This window comes from Nestor notabilis, unplaced genomic scaffold (genome assembly GCF_000696875.1).
Source record: "Nestor notabilis isolate BGI_N333 unplaced genomic scaffold, ASM69687v1 scaffold364, whole genome shotgun sequence".
Classification (NCBI taxonomy): domain Eukaryota; kingdom Metazoa; phylum Chordata; class Aves; order Psittaciformes; family Psittacidae; genus Nestor; species Nestor notabilis.
This window is the reverse complement of record NW_009926630.1, coordinates 29,462-56,111: the sequence shown is the minus strand read 5'-3', so window position 1 is coordinate 56,111 and position 26,650 is coordinate 29,462. Positions and strand designations below refer to the sequence as shown.

Here is a 26,650-nt window from a genome sequence, read left to right as displayed (position 1 = left end):
TTTTGTTAGAGCAAAACTACTTTTTATTTCTGAAGCAACCAGAATTGTGAGTTTTGTTTGTTACTCGTGGATTGGAAAGCAAGTTAATGCCATGACCACTCGCTGCTCTTTAGTGTCTCCTCATATCAGACAATTATGTTATGTTGTGTTCAAGAGAAGTATTGTTATGGGTAAGTCACTTAGACAAGTGGTGGGAAAGGAGCACTTCCTGCAGAAATCGATTTTCTTTTTCAGCATAATATTCTGATGTTTTTCCATTGTTTTACCACCTTCTCTGGTAGCTTTTTAAGTTTATCTGGAGCTTAACTTTTTGGACTTCAACAAGGTTTGTCTCACTCAGTGAAGAGGGTTAATGGTATGAAAAATCCCACTAACTTCTTAGGTCTCCGTGCCCTCCCTCCTTGTCAGACAGTATTCAGCGACTGGCTATTTTTAGAGTATTGTTCGCTTCTGCTTAAAGTCTGCGTTTGCTCTGGAGACTTTTTCTTATCTGGGCAGAAATGCTGCTTTCTTTTAAAGGAGTAGAAGGAACACACAGATCTGATAAAAGTGAGGGATTCTCTCCTCAGGTCTACATTTCAGGTGACTTAGGGAGTTAAACATATTTTCTGTGACTAGTTTATAGACACACGCCCCCCTCCATGAAAATGTTGAAGGACTTTATGGCTTTGCATTCACATTATTTTTCTATTTGAAAAATATACATGCTAAGAAATTCAGAATTTTTCTGAATTTAGCCAAAATAGATGCATAGACAAATTACTTTGAAAATAGATTTTTGTTAAAGGTTTAAGGTGTTAATGCTACATGCTATTTCAAAGCAATTTTACTGACAGTCTTAAGATTTAGAGGAATTAGGATGGTTTGGGTTGGAAGGGACCTTAAAGCTCATCCAGTTCCAGACCCCTGCCACAAGCAGGAACACCTTCCACTAGACCAGGTTGCTTCAAGCCTGATCCAGCCTGACCTTGAACACTGCCAGGGATGGGGCAGCCACAGCTTCTCTGGGCAACCTGTGCCAGGGCCTCACCACCCTCATAGTGAAGAATTTTTTTACTTTAAGATTGAATCATGTAGCTTTTTTTATACAAAATATTTAAAATAATAGTATTTGCAAAATAGCAACAATATTCTACCCATTTACTGTGCCTCAGTTATGTCTTTTAAGTGACTTAGTCACTTGCCTTTTCTTCGTCGGATGCAAAGGAGAAGTTGTAATGTTTCATAGATTGCTTTTCACAGCAATTCCATTGCTGAGGAAGGATTATACTGAATGTGCTCTGATTTGTTCTGTATAATCTTCACAGACAGTTTTTACTAACAGGAAGGTCTCTGTAGGTCTTCCTGTGCCAAAAACTTCAAATTTTTTTTTTTGGTATTAAATTGTCTGCCATAATGAGTGCCCGTTAAAACTATAGACTCTATAAAACTAGAGCAAGTTTATTTCCTCCTCCTTCAAAGCTATGAGGTGTAGATATGGTATATTATGCCTGGGGGACTAACGTTAAACCATATGAACATGTTGGGTTGAAAAATGGTATGTGTTAGTTTCTTTGGTGGCGTTGGTGTGCCAGTAGCAGGTAAAGGTGCAGAAGAGTGGGTTTATACACCCTTGTAAACCCACAGGTAGATGGAAAGATGCTAAAAGTTACTGGTAGGTAGATGTGGCCTAAGGAACATAGATGTGTGGTGCTATTTTCAATGTGCTATTTGATAGTATTAAAAGAAAAAAAAAAAAAAGTCAGGCATGCCAGACTGAATTGGTTGTTTGAGGAATATTGCATTTCTATTTAAAAAGGGGGTGGGGATGTGAACGACCCTAAAATAATTAATTTCCATAATTAATGAAAGGGTATCTGGGAGATCTGCCACAAAAAAGGACAACAGTATTCATAAGGGAGGTTGACACTGAACATGTCTTTTTAGGAAGACTAAATGCGGTGCTCTAATACAAGTGAAAAACCTCAAAATTATCATCTCGGTGAAAAATATTTTTCCTCTTCATTTGCTATTATATGCTATCTGATTGAGGGAACTGTTCCCCAGGGGGATTTTTGAGATAAAGCTATACCAATTTGCTTGGGTTTTAAGAAGAAGTTATCTTTCTATTATATCTTAAACCTTCAGAACTGGTTTGTGTGTCCTTCACTTTTAGCTTTTGCGTTCGGTTTTCTGCTGCTGCTGTGGTAAAAAAGATTTTATTCTATTCCTGATTTAAAGGAATTAAGCTTTATGATTTCATGTGGAAAAATTCATGTGGACAAGTCTAAAAACTCAAATTATAAAGCATAGTTAGAACTACTCTAGCTGTTCAGGAAATGAAATTAGAAAAAGCATGAAAATACATGTATTATTTCTTCAAAAATAAGTCAGAGAAGAAACTATAGAACATATGGTCGTAAGTGTTTGAAAGAAGTTGCGAGAAATTAAAAACCCACTTAAGCAAGTCCAGAGAAGGGCCACAAAGATGGTCTGAGGGCTGGAGCACCTCTCCTATGAAGAAAGGCTGAGGGAGTTGGGCTTGTTCAGCGTGGCAAAGGCTCTGGGGAGACCTTAGAGCAGCTTCCAGTGCCTAAAGGGGCTGACAAGAAATCTGGAGAGGGACTTTTGACAAGGGCAGGTAGGGACAGGACAAGGGGGAATGGCTTTAACCTGACAGAGGGGAGGTTTACATGAGATCTTAATAAGTTCTTCCCTGTGAGGGTGGTGAGGCCCTGGCACAGGTTGCCCACAAAAGTCTAAAAACTCAAATTATAAAGCATAGTTAGAACTACTCTAGCTGTTCAGGAAATGAAATTAGAAAAAGCATGAAAATACATGTATTATTTCTTCAAAAATAAGTCAGAGAAGAAACTATAGAACATATGGTCGTAAGTGTTTGAAAGAAGTTGCGAGAAATTAAAAACCCACTTAAGCAAGTCCAGAGAAGGGCCACAAAGATGGTCTGAGGGCTGGAGCACCTCTCCTATGAAGAAAGGCTGAGGGAGTTGGGCTTGTTCAGCGTGGCAAAGGCTCTGGGGAGACCTTAGAGCAGCTTCCAGTGCCTAAAGGGGCTGACAAGAAATCTGGAGAGGGACTTTTGACAAGGGCAGGTAGGGACAGGACAAGGGGGAATGGCTTTAACCTGACAGAGGGGAGGTTTACATGAGATCTTAATAAGTTCTTCCCTGTGAGGGTGGTGAGGCCCTGGCACAGGTTGCCCACAAGTTGCTGCCCCATCCCCGGCAGTGTTCAACTCCAGGTTGGACGGGGCTTGGAGCAACCTACTCTAGTGGAAGGTGTCCCTGCCTGTTGCAGGGGGTTGGAACTAGGTGAGCTTTAAGGCCCCTTCCAACACAAATCATTCTGTGATTCTGTAACAAGCAGTCTCTGTGTATGTAGTAGGTACCAGCTATCATCAGATAAGCAGATGGTGGGAATGACCATGTGCTGTGGTACTTAAGAGGTTGTGTCTACATTAGTGTTTTAGGAGGGTGCCTTTGAAGCAATGCTTTGGAGCGCGTCCTGGAGGTGTCTAGAGGTCAATCTGAGCTTGCCTGCTGTGCTGCTTTAATCCACAGGATGAGCTTAGAGCTCTTCCAAAGTAAAACTCTATTTCTGTCTTTAATACGCTGTATGGCTCATGTGCATGAATGCCAAATATATTTTCACGGTACATGTAGTGTCAACAGGGCAACAGTAAATAAGTCATCTGGAAAATTATTCTGTTAAGATTTTTGTATGCTTTCAGGGTCGCATTCTTTCTTATCATGTTTGATAGTCTTTTGTATCTAGACAGTGACCATAATTCTGTATTACTTCTTCTTGATTGTTTAAATGTTGGGACATTGCACTGCATTGCTTTATTCTCAAATTTCAAGTGGTAAATTGCTTAAACCACAAGATTGGCACTGATGAATGGCAAAATCAGCTACATAACCAAATGAATGCATGGCTTAGTTTTTTATAAAAGCACTCAATTAAGTAAATGAGACATTCATATCTTCAAGCTTGTAAATGAATTTAATGGCCTAGATTTTCAAGCTCTTACTAAAAATACACCTACTATGACTTCAGTTAAGTTGCAGATTAAATTACGGTTGTGTTTCCAGCTGCTGATTAGTCCTGTTGGTACACAGTGTGCATGTGGCTGTCAGGAAAACTGTAAGAAAAATACTTGAGAAAATGAACCTGAATATTCAGTAAGTTGGGGAAAGAAGGGTTGCAGTTTGCCTTCCTCTCCTCCCCCCCGAGAATTTTTCTCTGCAATTTTACAGTTGGCTTTACTCCTATAATATTTTAGGTAAGAATCTACTGTCATCCAATTATACTGAAAAAATATCTGTGTTAGAGCACCTTCTCTTGGCTATGTGTATGAATTTTATTTACAGCCATCAGGAAGGCTTAAAGGCGAAAAGCTGCTATAATTAAAAGATAGCTTTCCCATAAACTCATTTCCTATTTGGGATGCTTTCCTAGGAAAATAATCACCAGAATTTTGATGTACCCAGTAGAAACTAGAAATCAAATTCATGTTGTCTGTACATAGATGGTCTTCTAAGCAGATGATAGCATTGCTCTAGATAAGGAGTATCTGTCACAAAAAGTAGCCATATAGTGATTTTTGTACTTTAGAACTGGCAGAAGATCATAAAATTTGAGTAAAGCATGAAATTGGACCTAAATCTGAGATGGCAAAGAAACTGAGAAACAGTGCTTTGCTCATTCATTCAAATAAATGTCTTGCATACTTCCTGTTACCAGACATCATCTGTATCAGAAATCAGCCAAGCTTTGTCTTGAGATGAGAAAAAAGACTACCATAACATGGCATATTTCTATAGTTATGCTTGTATTTTGAAATTTAATTTTGGACAAAATTATCCGTAATGTGTACAAACACATTTTCTTACACACTCAGGGAAGAACCTAACAAGCAGTTTGTACTATTTTCAGTTCTAGATATGTGAGCTGCTGCTGCTGCTGCATTGAGAAAATCAGAAAGCTTGATGTGCACTTTGTAGAGCTGTAGTCATGAATTACCTTAATCTCAGTGTTTTCAGTAGTTGGGTGTTCTCACTTGAAATTGTGTTTTATCCACAGAAATGTAGGCAGAAAACACAGATAATTTGCTGGAGAACTCTGGATGAACAAAGGGAATGTTTCACTTGGAAAGCAAGCTCCTTGGATTCTGTAGCATTTTGTTTTGGAAATCTTGAGTAGCTCCTCAAGATAAGAGGAAAAAAGAAAGGAAAAGAAAGAGAAAACATTTTCCTTTGCAGAACTTTGCAAAGAACCCCCCTTCCAAATTCAGAATGAGGACAGATAAAACTCTGTGAACTTTTGCAGTCACTGGAAGACATTCCTGTTTTCTGGGGGGGGGTTCATGGTCTTTTGGTATCATGAGTTGTCAGGTGAGAAGGGAATAAAATTTTAAGTAGGTTTTCAAAGATATGTTAATATCTTGTCTTTATAATGTATAGCTCCGGTCTGTTTAGTTGTGCTCCTTTTTTTCTGTGAGAACCGATGCATGCCTGTAAAACACTAGAGACTGTGCAGTGATTGATTATAAATGGCATATCCACATCTGGGAAGTATGTAATGGATGGGTTTGAGTGGTATTTGAGGCAGTAAGAGGATGAAAATGATGGAGAAAGTAGATATTGTTATATTAAGTCATCTAGCTATGAGTGCCAGAGGTGAATATTGTCTCCTCAGCCTGCTTGGCTGGATGTCGAGGTCCTCAGCAATACAAGCATCTCCCTTAACAGGGGAGATGGAATGATTCTATATCTCTGCAGGTCTAATCTAGCATTTGTTCAGTATCAGGCCCTTCACATGATTATAAAGTTTCTGATGTTTCATGGCTGAGAAGCATCAAATACTTATGTGTAAGAAAGGAGTTCTCAAAAGGGATAGGGAGGCAGGGTAGCAGTGCTGCAGTTTTTATTATCTCTAAGGATGAAGCCTCAGCAACCTCTCTGCACCAGTGCTTAATCACCATCACAGTGAGAAAGTGTTTCCTGATGTTAGGATGGCACATCCTATGTTTCAAGCTTGTGCCTGTTGCCTCTTGTCCAGTCACTGGGCACCACTGAAAAGAGCCTGGCTCTATCTTCACTACTCTGTCCCTTCAGAAATTTATACATGTTGAGATCCATACCCCACCTTTTTCCTGAAGCTGAGGTAGTACAGTATGAATTCAGGTCTAACGCCTCTAAGCAGCACAACTTCCAGCTGGGCACCCATTTTTGGGTAGCTAATAAACCCCCTCAGAACTGAGGTGACTCCATGCAGTACAAGTAAGGTGTTTCCAGTGTGCTATCTGCATGAAGGATTTGGTTTAGAGGTTAGATTTTTTTCCCTTTATTACACTGTTTTTTTCACCCATCCGAGAACATTCTCTGGAATTACAGTACAGAAATCTAAGGTCTTGCAGTGCCCTGGCTTCTATCAGTGGATCTAAATTTTGCATTGTGTTGATGTCTCTTGTACTGTGCCCCCACTGCACCTTTTAATACCTGCATTACTTTTCTGTTGTCAAGGATAGCTCAGCTTACCCTGTGATTTTGATCTTTGTATGTACTGTTGAAAGGAAGGAGAGGGAAGTGGTCCTCAGTACACGGAGTCCGACTGCCCCTGTTTGTCTAGCTGTAAACCTAAGGAGTACTGCAGTCAAATATTTTCTTTGGAAGGATAGTTTTCTGTAAAAATATTTGATCAATAGCAGCCAGTTATTGTTCCAAATAAAAATACTTTTCTCTAGATGCTATTGACATACTGCATTAAATTATGGAAGAAAGGAGGAGAAATGGCATGTTCTCAGTAAAAAGGCTCATGTTCCAGAAGAGGTCAACAACAGAGACACAAACACTTGCAAGCCTTGCAAGTTTTCCTTTACCAATTAAAATTTATTTGATATTTGATGTCACCTGCTGCAGACTTTTAGCGATGCTAGAATTTTAATATTAAAAACCACTCAAATCCTTACCAACTCCTGTGTTCATGAAGTTCTCCTTCCAGCTCCTCATAGGATTTAACCTTCTTCACTTCTTCTTAAAGGAAGATATAAGAGCTTTAAGGTGATGCTTTATTTCCAGAAGCTGAAGGCACAATATTATTTTTAAGGTGAATAGTAGAGTGTATAATGCCTATGACATACATATTGTTTATCAAGGAAAACAGCAAAATCGAATCCTGCAGACAACAGAGAGGAAAATACTCTCTTGTAAATCAAAATCGTGTACTTTGGGTGTAAAGCACCACATACCTTGCATGGCAGAGTCATCGCTGGAGTTTCTTCCTGCCGTGGTGCACCCATTCTGTTGAGTGATATGACCTTTTTGGGGGTAACGGGATGATTGCATCTTCTGTTAGATACGCCTTTCAGTGGCTCCCTCCCAAGCTAGAGGAAGAGAAGTTTCTGAACGAGTCTCTTAATGTCTTAAGAGTTCAAATACAATAGTGCCCATCTTTGTCAGTCTTGTTGGCAGTAAAGCCTTGTAATTGTTCAGACTTCCTGTTATCTGAAGCCACTGTTCTAGATGAAAATGCCATAGCATCTTTCTAAATATAAACATGTGAATGACTAATTCCCATGGGCTGGCTGAGGCTTTTACACTCCCAGTTATTCCTGATCACTTATTTTCTCTTTTCAGTGTCATCTGCAAAAGGACGAGGAGAGATTCAGGCTGGATGGGGGGAAAAAATTTTTTACAGTGATGGTGGTAAAATATTGGCACAGGTTGCCCAGGAAGGTGGTTGATGCACTACCCTTGGAGACATTTAAGGCCAAGCTGGCTGGAGCTCTGGGCAGCCTGACCTAGTTGAAGATGTCCCTGCTCATTGCAGGGCGGTTGGACTAGATGACCTTTAAAGTTCCAATCCCAACTATTCTATGATTCTGTCATCTTCTGTATTTCCTTAGGCTTCAGAAAGTTGTCAGCTGTTTCGTATAGAAGAAGTAGGTTTAAGATTTTTGAAAGGGGGGTTGAAATGGGGGAACTCTTCCCAAAACCCATGTATGAGTTCTGAGGGACAAACCTGGGTCTAACCGAAGGATCTGTGTTGCTCGAGCTGGGCAGCTCTGAAGTTTTTCTCTGAAGGCTCGTCAGTGAATTTTGTAGGAAATTGTGTATTCTTATTAAAATATATGCTTTTCTGGAAGATAATCTATATTCTTTGTGTGTCTTGTCTATGCTTAAGAAGACGTTGATGAATAGTATGAAAATTGGGGGATTTAAGGTGTGTTGCAAGATTAAGCAAGATTTGTGATTGAAGCTTTATTTGGGAAGCATGCATTACTTTAGTTTTTTTCTAGTATGATTCTTGATGATTATATTTTTCTTATTTATGTGGTAAATTAAGTAACAGCGTTGACAGCCATTAGCCTTGGGTTTCTTTATAACTTGTATTATAAATCTATAGTAAAATTCTCTGAGTGAAGTGAAAACTGCAAGAAATTCTTCATGGTTTCCTTATGGAATATTTAGGGAAGATTACCTTTTCCTACTGCACATTTGTGCCTATGAAGTATTACACATCATGTTTCAGATAAAGGTACTTAGCATGTGTTTGACAAATGGGAGAAATGTGTAGAATTCATTAATCTTCAAAAGCAAAGTAGCAAAAAGAATATTGGTTACTAGAGAGGAACATATATGAAGAACCACACATCAACTCAAAATATACTTTATTTTTTTTCTCCTTAAAGTATCTCAGGTTTTTCCAACCCTTGTTTTCAAGGAAGAAATACGATGTTTATAAATGAAAATAGGAAAACAGCATCACAGATATAAAGCTCTAACTCATGCAGCGCTAGATGCTACTCATATTTGTACATTTTTTCGTTCACATAAAGCGCACTCTTAATTCCATGGAAAGCAGGAAACTGTACCCAGAAGGTATGTTACCAGAGGAGTAATGGAAATGATGTGTGTGCATGACTAGCCCTCTAACACGTCACTGTCCGTGCTGCGATGAGAAGGTTGTAAGCGCACAGTTAACTAGTTTTTAGAGAGTCACACAAACCTTAGGCCGGCACAGTAATTTTCTCGAGTCCCCTTTTGTTTTTCAAAGCAAACAAACAAATAAATAAATAAATAGCCTTGCTGTCATGTAACATGCGTAATAGTAATTCCAGAATAAAGGCGTGGAAAACCTGCAGTATTTAAAGTACTAGACTAGCTTTGAAAGTACTTCAGTATAATGAGCAGATGAAAAGTAGCTGCTTTTGCCATCCACACTTTGCAGTAATGAAGTCAGTTTTCCAAGAGACTAAAGATTCTGACAAATGGGTTGTCATAGGTAGAAATTTACGGGAAGTAACAAGCTTCATCATATTCTTCTGGCATAAGTTTCTGCTCATAGTGAAAATGGTTGCATGAGATACAGATTACTCCAGAGCTGATCTTTAATGTCTGGCACTCAAAATTCGGTTTTGAAACCTCAAGTTCAACAAAGATGCATTTAAATTGGAGTTCTGTATCAGAAAAACATTCTTTAGTAAAGCTTTTCAAATATAATTCTCTGAAATTCCAATTTTCCAATTACTGCAGTAGGCTTACAATTCATGTGAAAATGGAGAAAAGTTTTTTTTTATTTTTATATGTATCTGTATCTCTATATAGCTATATATCTATGTATCTCGCCTTTTGCTGTAGGCTTGCATGGAATTCTGTGGGTGTCTGTTTGTCAGAGATGCATCCTGAATTTTTATTTCTCCTTGATAAAATAGCTTTTCTGTGTTGAAATCACTAATGTGCAAAGAAGAATGGGATTTCACTGCACCAAGCGATAATGATATTAGACTGGTTTCATCCCCATTTACAGCAAAATCAAAATTACTGGAAGATTAGTAAGAAAAAACAGGTCTAATTTAAGTCTGTTGTATGTTCAGAAATGCATACATCAGTAGGGAAGCAAGGGTATGCTCACTCAACTGTTGAAGAGGAAGGTCCTTGTTCTAAGAATCTAGGCACATGTATGTCATTGATATATGTAACAGAAGTGATAAATCCAAAGTCTGCTCCAGAAGAAATCACAGATGGACATTGTTCACTTCATAGCTGTTGCTTATAGATTCTGAAATACTTGTGGCTGCTAATTGATGAGTTATTGCAAAGGCCTAATACAATATCTGTTAATTAAAGAGGAACATGTATTTTGGAAAGCCTCAGATCATTAACTGGGTAAGGAAAAAAAAAGTCACAGAGAACAGCAAGAGTGTAAACTTTCACACATTTAGACTATTAACTGGAGCTAAAATTCACCAAGGTGCCAGTTCACATTTAGATCACGAGACTGAAATGGTCTTGTATTTCTGTTTCCTACAAGGAGTAAAGTGCACAGCTTGTGCATGTTTGTTGGAAGTGTCAAGCTGCTAAGTTTTCATTGCGGCTTTTTTTTTTTTTTTTTTTTTTTTTTAAATTCTGAAATGGAGGTTCTCATCCTCCTAGAGGCTTTTAGGAAGTGAACTGTACAATCTAAATGTTCTGTGGCCCAATCAAGCAAACCTTGGTGCAGAATCAATGCAGAAAGCAACTGGCTTCATTATACTGCAGACTGCCCTAGAGCCTAGGTTAACCTTAAGGTAGCTCTTTTAAGGTATAGCTGAGCCATTGCCACAGTCATAAATGATCAGAGTTGTAGTTGCACTTGTTGTATACGTGGCACTTGTCCTAAGAGAGCTGGCTCCTCTCTAGCATGCAGGGTTAATGCTTACTTGCTCTCCAAAGGCTGCTTGTGGTCTGCTCAGAAGAGTAGCAGAGTGGAGCGCATGCGAGTATGCTGCTGGCTGTTGTTGTAGGGTCCTTATAAATGTCAGTATTATCACTAATACGTGCGGGGGTTCGTAAATCTTACATGGCAGGTGCCATAGCTGAAGTTCAGGGGAACTTACTAGAGTTTGCGGGTTTCTCCTGGGGTGGTTCTTCTCTTGTACAGTGTTCCTAAACAACTTGAATAAATTGTTTCTCAGTAACATTAGTATCTACAAAACATGAGGGGTTTTTTGGTTGGGTTTTTCATTTGTTTATTGGGCTTTTTTTTAAATCAAACCTAAGATGTATAAAAACCAGTAGAATATTTATAACTTTTCTTTCCTTTTTCCAAGAGGTTTTTTCTCAAAGTCACTCTCCATATGGATATAATGTTGCTTTTTTCTCAAGTTTCTTTAGCATTTTGTGATATAAGTGAGGTAATCTGCACATTACCTATCAGCTAAATCTGATAAGTTTTACATTAAGAATAATAAGTTGTTATAGTTCTAGAAATATTTTTTTCATTATTCACTAAATAGCTGAACAGTGGTACTTGAACTTGTGTAAGATATTTTAACATGATTCTGTGGTATCTTCACATGTCTCTCCAAATTGTGGAGGATTCAAATCATTACAAATTGTTATAAGGCATGTAAACTGCCTAAGACTGCTTTTCTCACAATGTGGTAGTTTACAGTACCTGTGTCTGTGTTAGACCACATCAGGTGGGAAGTTTGAAAATGCTTTGAAATACAGTCTGATTAGAGTAAGCATCTGCTTTCAGCTTCTTTCACTGCTTAATGTGAAAATACCTAGAAGCTGTTTAGGCGCAATAATATTATCCAGTCCAGGTGTGCCTGTGTGTGCAGTTAATGTAACAGGAATTGCACGTGATACTGAGATTATACCTATTAATGAACATAGTGATTATGCAGTTGCAGTCAGGAAGAGAAATGTCTTTGAAAAAGGGAAAAATAGCATAAACTTCTCTTACACTGTTTTCAGTTACAGATTTGAAAGCTAGTGTTAATTTTTAATGGATTCTCTATGTCCTAAGTTGTCAATACCATTTTTTCTTAATGGGTTTTCCTGCTTCAGTACTAGGTACCTTAACTGTGTAAGTCTACATAATGCTTAAGTTCTAACAGTTCTCATACTTCGGGTGAAGGTTAGACAGGCAATTAAAAGTCTGTATGTTGCTAGAATTAGGAAAGTGCTGGTAAAATATATCATTATTTTCTCCATTTACTTTAACACTAAATAGGCTTCACTTGCACTTTCCATAAGATGTGCTGGTATCTGAAAAATGAACTGAAAATCTAAGATGCTACTTTTTTTTCTAGATTATACAGGAGAAAAAGTTTGGAACTTTAATGTAGGTCATCAGACATTATTTACCTTGTTTTCCTTGTCTCCTGAAATGTGTCAGTAAATGCTAAGGTATATAGAATCATAGAATAGTTAGGGTTGGAAAGAACCTTAAGATCATCTAGTTCCAACCCCCCTGCCATGAGCAGGGACACCACGCACTAAACTGTGTTGCCCAAGGCTCTGTCCAGCCTGGCCTTAATCGCCTCCAGGGTTGGAGCATTCACAACTTCCTTGGGCAACCTAATCCAGTGCCTCACCACCCTCACTGTGAAGAACTTCTTCCTTATATCTAACCTAAACTTCCCCTGTTTAAGTTTAAAGCCATTACCCCTTGTCCTACCACTAGAGTCCCTAACGAAGAGTGCCTCCCCAGCATCCCTGTAGGCCCCCCTTCAGATATTGGAAGGCTGCTATAAGGTCTCCACGCAGCCTTCTCTTCTCCAGGCTGAACAGCCCCAACTTTCTCAGCCTGTCTTCATACGGGAGATGCTCCAGTCCTCTTATCATCCTCGTGGCCCTCCTCTGGACTTGCTCCAACAGCTCCATGTCCTTTTTATGTTGAGGACACCAGAACTGTACACAATACTCCAAGTGAGGCCTCACAAGAGCAGAGTAGAGGGGCAGGATCACCTCCTTTAACCTGCTGATCACACTTCCTTTGATACAGCCCAGGATACGGTTGGCTTTCTGGGCTGCAAGCGCACACTGCCTGCTCATGTCAAGTTTCTCATCAGTCACCACCCCCAAGTCCTTCTCCGCAGGGCTGCTTTGAATCTCTTCTCTGCCCAGCCTGTAGCTGTGCCTGGGATTGTGCTGATATACAGGGATTGCTGTTATTCTTACATTCCTCTTCTCTAATTCTTACTGTCTGTAATGTATAAGTTAAGAGTTTTGGGTGAAGTAATGAAATAGATTTCTCAGTAATGTGTCAATGTATTTGAAATAGAAGTCTTTCTGCAGTCATTGTCTTTTATCACTTCAGAGCCATTAACTAATAGCTTCCATCCCAGGACAATGGAGTAAGTAGAGCCGGAGGGAAAATAATTCTCTGTAATAGATCTGCAAGAAGCACCAGTCTACGATAGCTGGATTTTGTAGCAGCAGACTATAGAAACCAAATATTTGTTACTATAATTTTTTTAAGAGTAAGAGCTGAAAAGTAATGAGTGGCACTCATAATCAGAGGGGAAAAAAACGGAGAAGAGATGTGCTTTCTAGCAGAGGTTTCTTGTTTAACTGTGAGACCAGCTGAAGAAGAAAGTTCACAGCATTGAAAAACAACTCTTCAGTTTGGAAAAGAGTCCACGTATAGCACAGAGGATCTTGGCACCCTTCAAGGACCCCAATTTTTAAGCCTAAGGTCTAGACTAGCGAGAGAAATAAATTAGCTGAACCTGTTTTGTCTTTTTATTTAGCTCTTGTTTTCTTATGCTTCTGCAATAAAGATGAGTTTGTCTTGGAATCAAGAACAAGTGTTTTGTTCGCTTTCATTAGTATGTCACTGTTAAGTGAACTGTAAATTTAGTACTGCTGAGGTCAAGCATTGGATGAGAGTATGCATGAGCTATGTGGGAGTCAGAAGAGCCCTGGGCAAGGAGCCCTAGGAGAAGTCCTAGCAGCCTGCACCAGACGTACATGAGGTGAAAAAGGAGGAGAACCAGTGCTGATGAGATCCCAGCCTAACCCAAACCCTGGGAGATGGGAGCTGGCTGTTGATCCCATCTGAGGAGCTGCCTATAGGGAGAACTCTTGATATGTAATGCCTTGAGATTGTTGGCTGTGGGACTGCTCAAAACAAGTCACTGATAGGAATGGAGAGTTTTCAGAACAGCGCACAAAGGGTAGTTATCTGACTCCGTAGCCCAGCTGGCAGAGGTGATATTGCGTGAAACATTTTATTTAGTTATTATCTAGATCCCAAAAGTGCCAAGAGTACAACTGAAGTTTTAAGAAATTAAGACTGCAAGAAACTAGGATAATAGGAAATCAGCTGGAAGTTCTTGACTTGAGCTCCTTAAGGGTGACCTTGTAGAATTAGCAGCTCCAGCTCGGCTCTTGTGATTGCCAGAGTGAGAGGTGGAGACCTAGAAATCCGAGTGAATTTTAAAAACCTGAACTTTTAGTGTTCACTCACAAGGGGAGGAGTAGGAAAAACATTTCACTCTGTCTCTGAGTTCAGAGCACTTGTGCCATGTGCAGAGGACAGTTCCTTCCTCTGATGAGATCTGGAGATAAGAAACTCTAAGCATCTGATTGTTTTGGAGTTACTTCTGTTTCTCCACAAGAGCAATTAACTATACCAGGCCAGTATCGTGCTCTCACTCACCTAATTAATACAGTTTCCCCAGTGCTGGAATAATAAGGTGGCACTTCTTACTACCACCACTACCCCATTCCAGTAGTCGATGGTTTTTTTACATCTGTGTCTTTGAAGGAATAGAGACAGGTAAGGAAGATGTAAAGTAGAAGTTCAGGGTGAGGAAAACTAGTAACATACTGCTTCAGTTTATGTATCAGTGGGAAAGCTGGCATAAAGACTCTGATGAATAGCCTAGGGGTTGGCCCTCAGGTAATATAGGCAGCCTTTTTTCCTTTAGTCAAGCTGAGTGCTTCAGTGCAATTTATTACTACTAAACAATTCATGCTTTTCCTTAATAAGATATAAGGATATCTAAATACCTCTTGAGAATAAGGAAATCAAGAAGTACATTAACAACTGTTAGCAGAGGTTTTTAATCCTTCATTCTATGCCACTACTGAGACCTAGGTTTTGTAAGGCAATTTTGTTCCAATCCGAAAAAATAGCTGATATATTACAACACGAGTTTCCTTAATGAATTCTAAAAGTATTTAAATTTCATATAATAGCTAATGTGCATTAATCTTGACCCTTACAAGTCTGTAATGGCTGCTAAACAGCAGTGTATATCAGCAACTAAAATGCCTGCTTGAAGCATGTGCTAAGATGTTGGTGGAAGAGGAGCAATGCTGCTTCTTAATGGTGGGGGAGGAGGTATAACAAGAGTTAAAATGGGTAGATCTTCCCATTTGTGTCTAGTTTATTAATCATTAGAACTCCTAGTGGGTTTTTCCATTGGGAAAAACAAAATGAGATTTTGTAGAATACTTGAACTTATTTCAGAAGTCTGTTGTATCAACCTGATTGTGGAGAATTGTCCCTGTATTGTTATCAACCAAGCACAGGAAAAGCAGAATATGGATGTTTTCATTTCCCCACCCCACAGTACATGCTGCAGCAGCAAAAGTATCCTTTGCGATGTGGCTCAAGCATATTGCCACTGCGGTGTGTGGAAGGGGTCCCGGTTCACTGAAGGGAACATCTCTTGTTCAGAGCTTCATTTTGCTGTTTTTCAGACTACTAGTGTGGGTTTAGTGTGCCTTTAGCTATCCCTGGAAGGAAGTACTTACTGGAAAACTAAATTGAATATATGACAGTATTTATTGTGCCAGTTACAGTGAAATAATCCATCAGACAAACCAGATCATGTTAAATGTTCATACAAAATACATTCCTACTAGGCAGAGGACCTGTAGAGCTTGTAGGCGCAATCAACAGAAGTATAAAAGACACATCTCTCAGCTGATGTTGCTGTTCACTTCAGACTGCTGTGCCTGGAATGGTAATAGCTGAAAGTCTGACAAGAAGGTTTTCAGTTTTTCAGGTATTAACAAGGGTGGGTAAACCACACCTGAGCTGGGGGACTAGACTGCCTGCAAAATCTTGGTATGTCGCCAGGCTTCTTTCTGCCATGGCTGCACAAATGCACTATCCCTCCAACAAGGCTAACCTGGTTGTGCAGGCTAGAAAAGAGCAGGGGATATATCTGAGTAAGTCCCTGCTTCAGACAGTTCACCTGTGGAGCATGCTTAGTCAGCTTGGAGAAGGCCTGCAAAGTGATTTTATTCCAGAAGCCATGCAGAGGAAAGTGTCTGGTCTTTCTTCCAGTCAGGCCCCTGCCTGGCATGTCAGACCTTGTTCGTGTCCCTGCACCCGTGTGGCTATCTCATTCACAGCAACTAGAAAGAGAACAATTTGTTGCAGTCTTAAGTTTTGTTAAATATTTGAAGCACTGTGACTCTCAGTAGACATTTGGGACCCTGAGAAACACCTTTTGATGTGTGCATCCAGATATCTGGGTAACTTGAGAGTCATGCTTTCTGTGAGCCTATGGCTGGTACCACTACATGTTCCTAGCAGTAGCACGGTATCACCCACACCCTCACAATAGCTCTGATGCCCCAACGCCTGCATAATAAGGTGAAAGCTGACTAGAAAGACAGTGAGCAGCTTGCTTTCCTAGAGAATTTAACTGGCTTACTACACAGTTAGGCAGGCAGCAGAGCCAATAAACCAAGTGAATATCCCGTTAAATCATAGATTCCTAGAATGGTTTGGGTTGGAAAGGACCTTAAAAATGTTGTAGTTCCAACCCGCTGCCATGGGCAGAGACTCCATCCACTAGACCAGGTTACTCAAAGCCAGGTACAACCTGGCTTTATCTGGGAATGTGAAGAGGATGAAGGACATGAGGGACCCTTTCTTTTTTTTTTTTTTTTTGTGGCAGGAGAGAAATAGTGTATCTCATGAAAGAATATACCTGCATGGAAAGAATATGCATATTTTAACTGCTTGGTAGACAACATTTTAGAGGAATTTTAAGTCTTTTCTTGTGCTCCAATGGAGATGGACTGTTATCAATATCCATACAGAGTTGGTAATGTATTTTGTGTTTTTTCAATATTTTATGATGAGTCAGAGATGTTCTTAGTTAACATTCTTGTGAGGAAAGCCATTATTCAGTGAATGAACATCCTGGAAAGATGCTGGATTTAGCTATTTGAATTTCAATCTCAAAAACTTATTTGAAACAATGACTAATAAGAGAGTTAGTAAAAATCAGAGTTAAAAGCTTCAACAAAATCGTCTTGGCTTTCAATATAACTTAAGGTAGCCCATGACATATTTATTAACATACATATTAAGATAATCTGTGAGTATCTAATTTTAAAGTCACCACATAAGTAAGAGAATGTAAAATCCTACTTCCAGCCCCCTTGGTTGGCACGGTCAGCATGTTATAAGCTAAATTATATCTTTAGTCATTAAGATGCCCAATGATGCATCTTGAATAATGGTCTCAGTGTTTGGGTGATGGTGGCAAATCTGACCAGGATGGCAGGGTAGGTGAATTCCAAACATTACTTTGCAGCACTGGGTCTTTAAACTGTAGCTGTACTCCACTGTAATGGCACTGGGATGCTGCCACCTGGGAGAAAAACAAAGGTAGTTTGACTTTTCTCAGAAATCAGGTGCTGTTTCTTTTCCAACTCCTTATTTTGATGTACAGTCTTCCAAACTGCCCATCTTACATTTTTGCCAGCTTTGCATCTTAATTTTACTCTTGCATTCCTCCATTTTTAAAGCAATAGCTCGTGTTTAGATCTCTAGTGAGAACATTGTTCTTCATCACTACCTGAGAATATCTCCTGCAGTGCTTTCTGTAACAGAAATTGAGTGACACCATTTTCAAAAGGCTTTTTTCAAACCAAATCCAGATAGAATTGCTGTACTGTAGCCATTAGGCACTCGTGAAGGAAGTCTTGAAGCTTCCTTCACTTACTGCTGATCCTTGGTATTTCCTATTATGGCCTCCCAGAGCTACCCAGAATCTCTACAGAACTATAAATCCATACCATCTGACATCTGTTGTCAGGATGGGTGATATTTGTACACTAGAAGAAGCTGGAGAGAGAACATAGTTCAAACAACAGAGGCCTGGTTTAGCTTTAAAAATACCGATATGTTGATGGACATGTATTTTTTGTCTGAATATTGGCTTATTCCCCTGTTGGGAGGCTATTCAAATGCAGTCATCTAGAAAGTGGGTGAAGTTATTCAGGAAAGGTAAATAGATCTGGTGTCTCTGTTTACAATAGGATTAAGAGATGATATGCCTCTGTGCATTTTCGATTATGCAAGTGTCAAGTAACAGTCTGGCACTCCACATGGTGAAAAAGATGTTTAATTTTCTGCTCTCTTCTACAAGTCAACGGCAAGACTATTTGTTAAGTGAGATAAAACTGTAACTGTCACATTTGCCTTTTGAAGAAATAGACAATGTTGTCTATTGTAAATGTCTTATCATAGTAACTGTGGGGATTATTTTTAAGTAATAGTTTGGAGCCATCGTTTGTTTATCTGTGATTTAATTATATGAGCAAAATTGTAGGTTCAACTTTTCAGTTTTACATTATCGAATTTATTTGTTCTCTGTAATTAGTTAAATGCAGAGAAAATTAGCTCAGTGCAGTCTTCTGTTTTAAAGCTTCATTGCTTTACTGTTTTTTAAACATCCCAAGCAAATGTTTAATTGTTACAAAATAACCATTTTCAATGAGTTGGGGTGGGGGTTTTTGTTGCTGAACTTCCCCAATTGTCTAAATGTCAGGAAAATACACACTTGCCAAATGGACGATTTTAGCAAAATTTACAAAATACCATTTTTGACACAATATAGTGATTTCTGAACTTATTTTAAAATTTACATTACTTCCTGACTTTAAAAACTTACTTTCAACTTAGGTATACATTGAGTGTTTACTTCAGACAACTAGAAAGCTGTTCTCAATATAGTTTTTAAAGTTTCCAGAATAGTTTCTCACCATCAGAATAGTGTGCAGGTTTGCTACCTCTTAAAGTGAAAGGCACTGAAGCTGTACAGAATTAAATTAGATCTCACTTTACCATTGTGTTAGTTAAAATACATTTTGGAGCTGTCAGTTGGAATTGGTGGATTTCTGCAGAGAGGTTTTTGTGAAGAGCGTTAGAAGCATGCTGCTCATCCAACTGCAGGATCTCCTTTTGCACGCCATGGCTGTGCAATGAACATTCTCTTTCCATTTTTCTGCATGTTAGATTTCTGGATCATCCTGTAATCCCTCAGACAACCTTGGATGAGTTCTTGAGGAAATATGTGGGGTGTCTGGCATTTGTTCCTGTGACACTAAATATTGTCCTGTTTGTCATAATATGACTGTAAAGTAAAAACTCAGACTCCAGATTGCCGATATGGGGCTAGATGTATTGCTTGTAAAGCTGTGTGTTTGGTAGTGTGCTATGCCAGGGCCAGAGAGGAGCACCAGTACAGAAAATTCAATGTTACTACACAGATGTATGAAACAAATTGCCAAAGGGTAGACACCTGAGATTTACAACCTTGTTACGGACAATTACTTGCTGTTGTATCAAGCATACATGGAAGATGTCGTCATGTATCCCATGTTAAGAAACTGCATAACTTGGAACATCTCCCTGAAAACTGAATTAACTTGTCTGCCCTACGTAATGTATTAATGCCCACAACAATGATTTAAATCTGTGTGTTCTCAGATCTCACATTCTTTAACCTTGTTAGCAAAGTACTGGGCTGGCATCTTTAAAATTGGTTGAGGAAGAGTTTTCCTGGTTTACTGGCCCTAATTCATAATAGCTGAAACACATTTTCACAGAACTAGTTCATCTAAATAAATTGTTCTCAGTCAGATTCCAATGGAAGGGAGTCAAATTCCTGTTGCATTACCAAACTCAGCATCACCCTTCCTCCATTATGGAAGGAGTTTATAGAAAGCCGTGGGCCAGGTGTGTATGGAAACCGGGACAGACCTTCCACATCAGACTTCAGAGGTGTGCCTTGGGCTGCATAGGGGTTCTCATGGGGTTGTAATGCTGTTGAAGGCAGTAAGCTGTTTCAAAATGCCCTTTTCAAACCATTGCCTTCCAATGTGCTTACAGCTGCTATTTGAGTATTCTCATTAGAGAGTAACTTGACTGTATTTGGTACGAAATTTAAGTCCTGATTTATGATGTCAATGCTGTAAGCTGATTTCTTGTAAAAGACTAAACACATTTAGTCTGCAGACTTTATTACTGTACTGATTTTAGGAGCTATTGGAAAAAATCAGGTCAATTTACAGTAATTTTGGAGTTTGCTTCTTAACAGAATAGGGATGGGGATTGTGGGTATGTGGAGTTTAAAGTATGCATGAACATTTATTTATGAACTTGCTATAGTTTTCTTTTTCAAGTTAAAAACAAAGTTTGGAAAAGGCTTAGGTTTACTTCATTTAAAATAAGGGTTATGTTGCCCTTTGCTTATTAGATGTTTCTATTTTAATGTAGCACTGTATTTCTTAAAAGGGTGCCATTGGAATGCAAAACACACCAGAGACAATCTGCTTTTCAATTAATAGAAAAAAATGGGGTTTCCAACATCATTTATTTTCAGCTAACTATAAATTAAGGCCTTAAGATAATAGAAGCAACTAATACTGGACTTTTTTTAAACTGTTTTGTTCCCTATGGCTCTTTCAGTGAACTAAATTTGAATTCAACCTTTAGTTGTACTTGCAATTATATTTTAGTGACAGATCAAGAGCTAAATAGATTTTTATTCTCAGTTTTTTCTGTGCTGTGTTTTCACATGTATACACTGTGGTCTATTTCAAGTGTGTAATGTCTTCTCTTCCTGTCTCTTTATTTGGAATACCACTAAGTATATTTCTCATTAACACTCTATAGATTAAATTTTCCTAAAAATAACTTTTATACATGTATAACTACAAGTGGTGTTTTTTTACTATCATGTTGAATTAGATGTGTAGTTTATTCAAATATCTTAGTAATTCATTTAAATACATGGTTTTTTTAAAATGTAGTTATGTTTTTAAAAGATTTCTCCATCACATGAACTAGTAGGCCTCCTAGTACTGAGTATTACAAAGGAAAAATATTAATGCAGAGACAAACCTGAATTGTACAAGTTTTTTTCTCAGAGTTGTCAGATATTTAAAGTTCTACACTCAGTTTTTTGGCAAGTTCAATTGTTCGTTTATGAGGTTAAAGATATTCAGTTATTATCTATATGCTTGGTTTTTAATAGCAGTCAAGCAAAATTCCTTTTAAAACATGCAAATCAGGCTAACGGAAGCCTGCAACATATTGCTGAGTCATTTTCTGTAAATACTAAGATGAAATCCTGTATGTGCTTACCTTTTACACTCAAAAATGTTATGCACTATGGCTCTCAAACTGGCAATGACGAAGAGTGGGCACAAAATAATGAGGAAAATGTACATTTTAAATTGTCTGTTAATAAATATGCTGCCATGGGTATATACTGCTTTTCTCTGAAGATAGAAATTATTAATGGAATGTTATCTCTCTTTCCTGAATTTGCAAAGAAAAAGTGCAGCACTGTGTTAATGTTCTATCAGAGTTAGCTTTGCATCTGATTTTATAATACTCATTGAAATGTTTTTGGAATAGCTACGAAGCTGCAGTTTACAGTACACAAATAGTGAAAGGTGTTTATATCTTAATAAGAACAATATTCACATTCCCAAGAGACTTTTTTTTTCTTCTAGCAGAGGAGTAATAATTAGCTGTGTTTTCTTTTTTGATTTTGATGGGTTTTTTCTTCCTCATGAGTGAGGAAGTTTTCATAGCTAGATTGAATAGAGCTGTCATTCTAGCCTTGATGAAAGAACAAGAACTGACAAAATAGATCACATTCTTTTGCATTTCCAAAGGTACTGTTTAATACAATCGAATGAGGGATGAAAATATGTCAGGTCTGTCCCTTTCTGGAAAGACTTTCTGGAAAGTCTTTTTGTAGACCGGAACTCCATTCTTTAATTAACTAGTTATACTGAGTATTTCAGGTTCCTGTATTTTTTTTGTTGATTGTTCCCACTGAAATCTAGTTGCTATGGAGTAGATTTAGATTTTAAAAGTGGCTTTGTTGCATAAATTGGTAATTTTGCTGGGCTTTGCCTTCATTATTTAGTAAATGAAACTGTTTCTTACTTTTAAGAAATTATCAGCTGGCAGTGAGATGCTGTTTCTCAAGGTTTCACAGACCTTTTTTCTATGGGATCTTTGGTATCGATTTGGGTCCCAGCAAGGTCATGGTATCTGGGCTGGTTCTAAAAACCTGCTTGTCCTGCCACGTTCTTTAATTATTATCTGCAGTTGTATGTGATTCATACGTGTAAATTATAACTGTCAGACTGTCGATTTTATTTTCTCAATTGGTAGGTACATCAGTTTCCATAGATGCAGTGTTACAAACTGATGAATACAAATGTTTAGCTGTGAGCATTGTGCTATAAATGCCCTCCATGTCTGTCTCTGTCTTCATTTCTCAGCAGTACATGTATACTTCTTAGCCACTACTTGTTAAATATGCACAACTTTTTTCTTCTTTTGCTGAGTAAGGCATTTTCAACTTTCTTTAATTCCCAATTAGCTTTTCTCTAGCTAATAGCCTCATTAATTCCTAAAATAGTTCTGTGTCTCTGAAGGCTGAAATCATCACGAAGTGAGCAAGTGAAACACCATACATGTGTATAGCTTTTAATGGAAATGTGCTAAGATTTCTTCCAACTGGGCATTTTTAGTCTTGAGTGTTTCCTTCCCCGACCTGCATGCTAATGTAGGCTGCATGGAAATCAGCATTATGCCTGAGAAAATGCTTTTGACTCTTTATTAGGCTGCATTTAGTGCCCTGTAACTCCCTCAGCAGGCCACATTTGAGTTCCAATTGCAAAATAACTCAGGAAATGCTTTCACCTCATCCCATTATTCCTTGTTAGGGTTTTAGACCCCAGGCTGAATCCCAGGGCTTCAGCTTTACCTCCTGGAATATTACTCCTACCACCCTAAACTGAACACAAAAATCCACCTAACATACTGTGAGGAAGCACTCAGTAAACCAGCAGCAGTGTATCTGTCCCACTGGTGCAACAGAAAGGAAAACCAGAGAACACAGTACTACTTGCTTCCCATTTTGATTCGGACTCCACTCCTGACTTTGCACCCCATCTTGTACATCTTCCTGAAAAGCTGAGAAAGAAGAGGGTCAGGCGTCACTGAACCAGCCAACAAATCAAGCAGCCTGGGCTCCTGAGAATTAATGTTTCTGGGGAAATGACAGTAAGAATGTCTGTATAAATAAAAATAGCTTTGTATTTCAGTGTTGCTTACAGGCTCTCAAGTTTGACTGTATTTATTTTTACTTATTTCTTTTGGATATACTTAATTCAAGTCAGTATTTATAGCAAAGGTCTTTCTTGCTATATGCTGCTTCTCTACACTCTCAGGAGTAAATGGACCATTGTTAAATTATTGCTTTTTGCTACAAGATAAAAGATCAGTTTATTAATTTTTCATGGTAGCAAGTAGATGCATTCTCTTCTTAATGAAACCCCATCTAGCAATGAAAACGGCAGTTACTTAAGAGGTACCCCCTTTGCGTATATTTTTCTGCTTGAAATTTGATCAAATGATCAGGGAAGGATTTTGAAGGTGTTTCTACAGCTCGTTGTGAATTCTGCGCAATGCAAAGTCTCCACTTTATTTTTGTCTCAGAAGTACATGTCTGATAAAAAATTCCCTTTTGGCAAGGAAAAGAGATTTTAGCATTCCACAAATCCAAATTCTTTTCCTTATGGCTATGTCCCAGCTGAAGCATTAGATTTTCCTTGGAGATCTTTCACAACCAGGAACATGATTCTTTCAGCAGGGTATGGTGCACATCAGCTTCCTGTTGAAACTGGTTAATACTCTGGAGATGCTAAGAAATGTGTTGTGCAGCCTGGCAGTACTAATCCAAAGAGACATAAAATGGGAAGAATGAGACCCCTATGTTTGGAAACATGAAAGTATAAAAGCTGATGCAGTGAGATTTGGTTTATCATTATGGTTTTATTTTTATGAAAGAGCAGGAACTTGAATATTTCAGAATCATATTTTGGTAATCTCTCATTCACACAATGGATTTCTTTGTTCTTTTGGGATGCAAGGGGAAAATAAATCAACTCATTATTTTCAGTCTTAAACTTTGTTTTCATTCTTTGTTCAGAAGAATGGAAGAAACAAAATTAACATTACTTTGTTCTTTGCACCTACAGCCAACAGTAAATAAGAGCAATTAAAAAATCAATTGTGTGAACTAACTACTGTTTGTCCATTTAAAAGCAAGTGCTGTACTTTCTATCTTGACCTGAAAAAATGTTGAGTGCTTTAGCGCCATTTTTTTTCCATGTCATACAACGAGATAATTCATGGACATTATCTCTGTCTACCATTCCAGGGGTCACAAGCGCAAGCTGGAAGAAGATGATGCTGCCAGTGAATCCAGTAAAGAATCCAGCAATGAAGATGAGGAAGGAAGCAGTTCTGAAGCAGATGAAATGGCAGCAGCACTTGAAGCTGAATTGAATGACTTCATGTGATATTCATGCAGAAGATGGAATCTGTAATTATATTTTACTTCTCATAAACGGATCGGACTTCAGATGAGTCTCTTATGTCAGTACTCAGTGTTTTTCCAAAATGTGTATGTATATTTTGCAAAGCAACACAAGAGGTGACACATTATTTTACAAAATCAGAAATAGATGTTTTTAAGGTGTTTTATTAAAGGAAAATATACTTTTTTAAACAAAAAAAGTATTAAATGGGACTTGGTGTGCTATGCCAAAGACATGTTAGGAGATCTGCAGAACCTTCATATACAGGACAGTGAAACAAAGATTCATGATTAAACATACAGCAGCTTTTAAAGCATATTGCAGTCTGCAGTTTATGGTGGGTAATGGTCTTCACAAAAAAAAAAAAAAAGGAGGAGAAAAAGAAGTGGAATTCAGCAGGAACCTGATGAACTGGTCATCCTTTTCCACAAATAAATGCTATCAAGTATAAAGGATTTTTAAAATAAAAAAAGAACGATTTATATTTGTATAGAAACAGGTAATGTGATATGCAAGCTTTGTGAACTCTGCACTTGACCCCATCTGTCATTTGCTTTGAAGAGAATACATAATGATCAAAACTCATGTTTTTAAGTTACTTTGTGGAATAGTTGGGTTCTTTAGGGACATCATTTAGATTTTTAACTTTTCTTCTCTGTACCCAGGAGTTTAGCACAGCATACTGCGTGATCCTGTATTGCCATAAAAAACATATTCACCCATTTGTGTTGTCTTGGAAAGAACGAGTGCTACTTCAGTCTAGGTAGGATTTAATTTCTTTGACAAGAGTTCTGATGTAAAGTTTTTGTATATTCTATTTCATATTTGACCCACAAAACAGATTTTCTTTCATTTAATAAAAATTCATTTTGTACACTTTGTTTCCCGTTCCTGTTTATTTTCTTCCATCAAATACAACACATCTTTCCGTATTATCTTTTTTTTTCACTCTGCATGAAAATAACGAGAAACATTGAAAGCAAGAGCAAATGTGTAGATTCAGGCAAGTAACTGAGACAAAGAAAAGAAACACTGGCTCGGCAGATTCCCTTTTCTTTGGTACATGAACTCTTACATTCTGACATTTTCTCAGGTCTCTTTGACCGGCCTCTGAAGGTACTGTAAGAATTACTGCTCTGGTATTGAATTTTGGAGTCTAGAGCCATGGTTTATTCTCAACTGTTAGCAACTGGAGAGATAAATCCTTTTAAAACACTTTTGCAAAAGAAGACTCATAAACTCAGATACCATGGTTAAAGGGAAGTACTTTCTGGTGCAGAAGGACTTAATTTTGCCACTTGGCAGTAAAATGGAGAGAATATTTGAACATAGTCTCAGCTGGTTTTCAGATAAGAGCCTAGTTTTCAGAGCTTCATAATGGCAAGGAAAGGAGAGATGAGAAAATAGAATCTTTTCAGATTAATACTGCTTTTCCACTTCAGAATGCAATGTCAGCATCCACAAGACAAAAATAGTGTTTTCTGTGGGAAAATGTTAAACTTCTTGGACATTTACACAGGTACCCTGAAGCTGAAGTCTACAGTGACCTGCCTGCTGTAGCTCTCCATGAAAATGTCTCTGAGTGAGTTGCATTGTGTAACAGAAGAAAAAGACTAATGCCTGTAAAATGGGAAGTCAAAATACTTTTTTCAGCAACTTAAGTGCAGCCTCCCCAGCTACCAGAGGATGACTGCTTGCAAATACTAAATATGTTGTGGGGTACATTTTGTGTTTTCTTAGATTAAGGCCAGTTGAAATAATATGAAATAATACCAACTTTTTGGATCACTGAGATGCTGCAAATGACTTGACAATACAAGTTTCTGCAGAGACTCGTTCTGGCTGATGATCTCTTCCAGTCATGCAGCTCTGTGGCAGCATTCAAGCTCTGAATATAAACACAGCCAGCGAGCAAACCTGGGTCGGTTGCTGTTAGCTCAGCAGTGTGATGCCTTGGTTCAAGCTGCTTGTTGGATGCCATGTCCCCGGCACGACAGCTGTCTCACAGTGCTCGTGGAGTGATTCCATACACAGAGCTTGACAAGCTTTTTGGTGCGAAAGGCTGTATCCTCTTCCCAGTTTTATTTTATGGCTGATGCTTCTGGTCTAGCTGGTGGTGTGTGTGTCTGGGGAGGAGTCCTAAAAGCAATCAGCACTCCACTAAACCCAGTATCATCTAAACTCTCTGTAAGCACAGAGCAAGAGCT

The 26,650-nt window shown here is 38.4% G+C and overlaps 1 protein-coding gene across 1 annotated transcript in view; it reads left to right on the top strand.

Annotated features, from left to right (window-relative positions):
• LOC104405021 (RNA polymerase II subunit A C-terminal domain phosphatase-like) overlaps nucleotides 1-25,313 on the top strand; it is a gene marked incomplete at its 5' end in the record, with an annotated part of 35,248 nt that extends 9,935 nt beyond the window's left edge. The window contains one exon of the mRNA XM_010013609.1: nucleotides 24,284-25,313. Within this exon, the coding sequence (XP_010011911.1) occupies nucleotides 24,284-24,425 (142 nt within the window). The remainder of the gene's footprint in view (nucleotides 1-24,283) is intronic.
• Nucleotides 25,314-26,650: the final 1,337 nt, after the last annotated feature.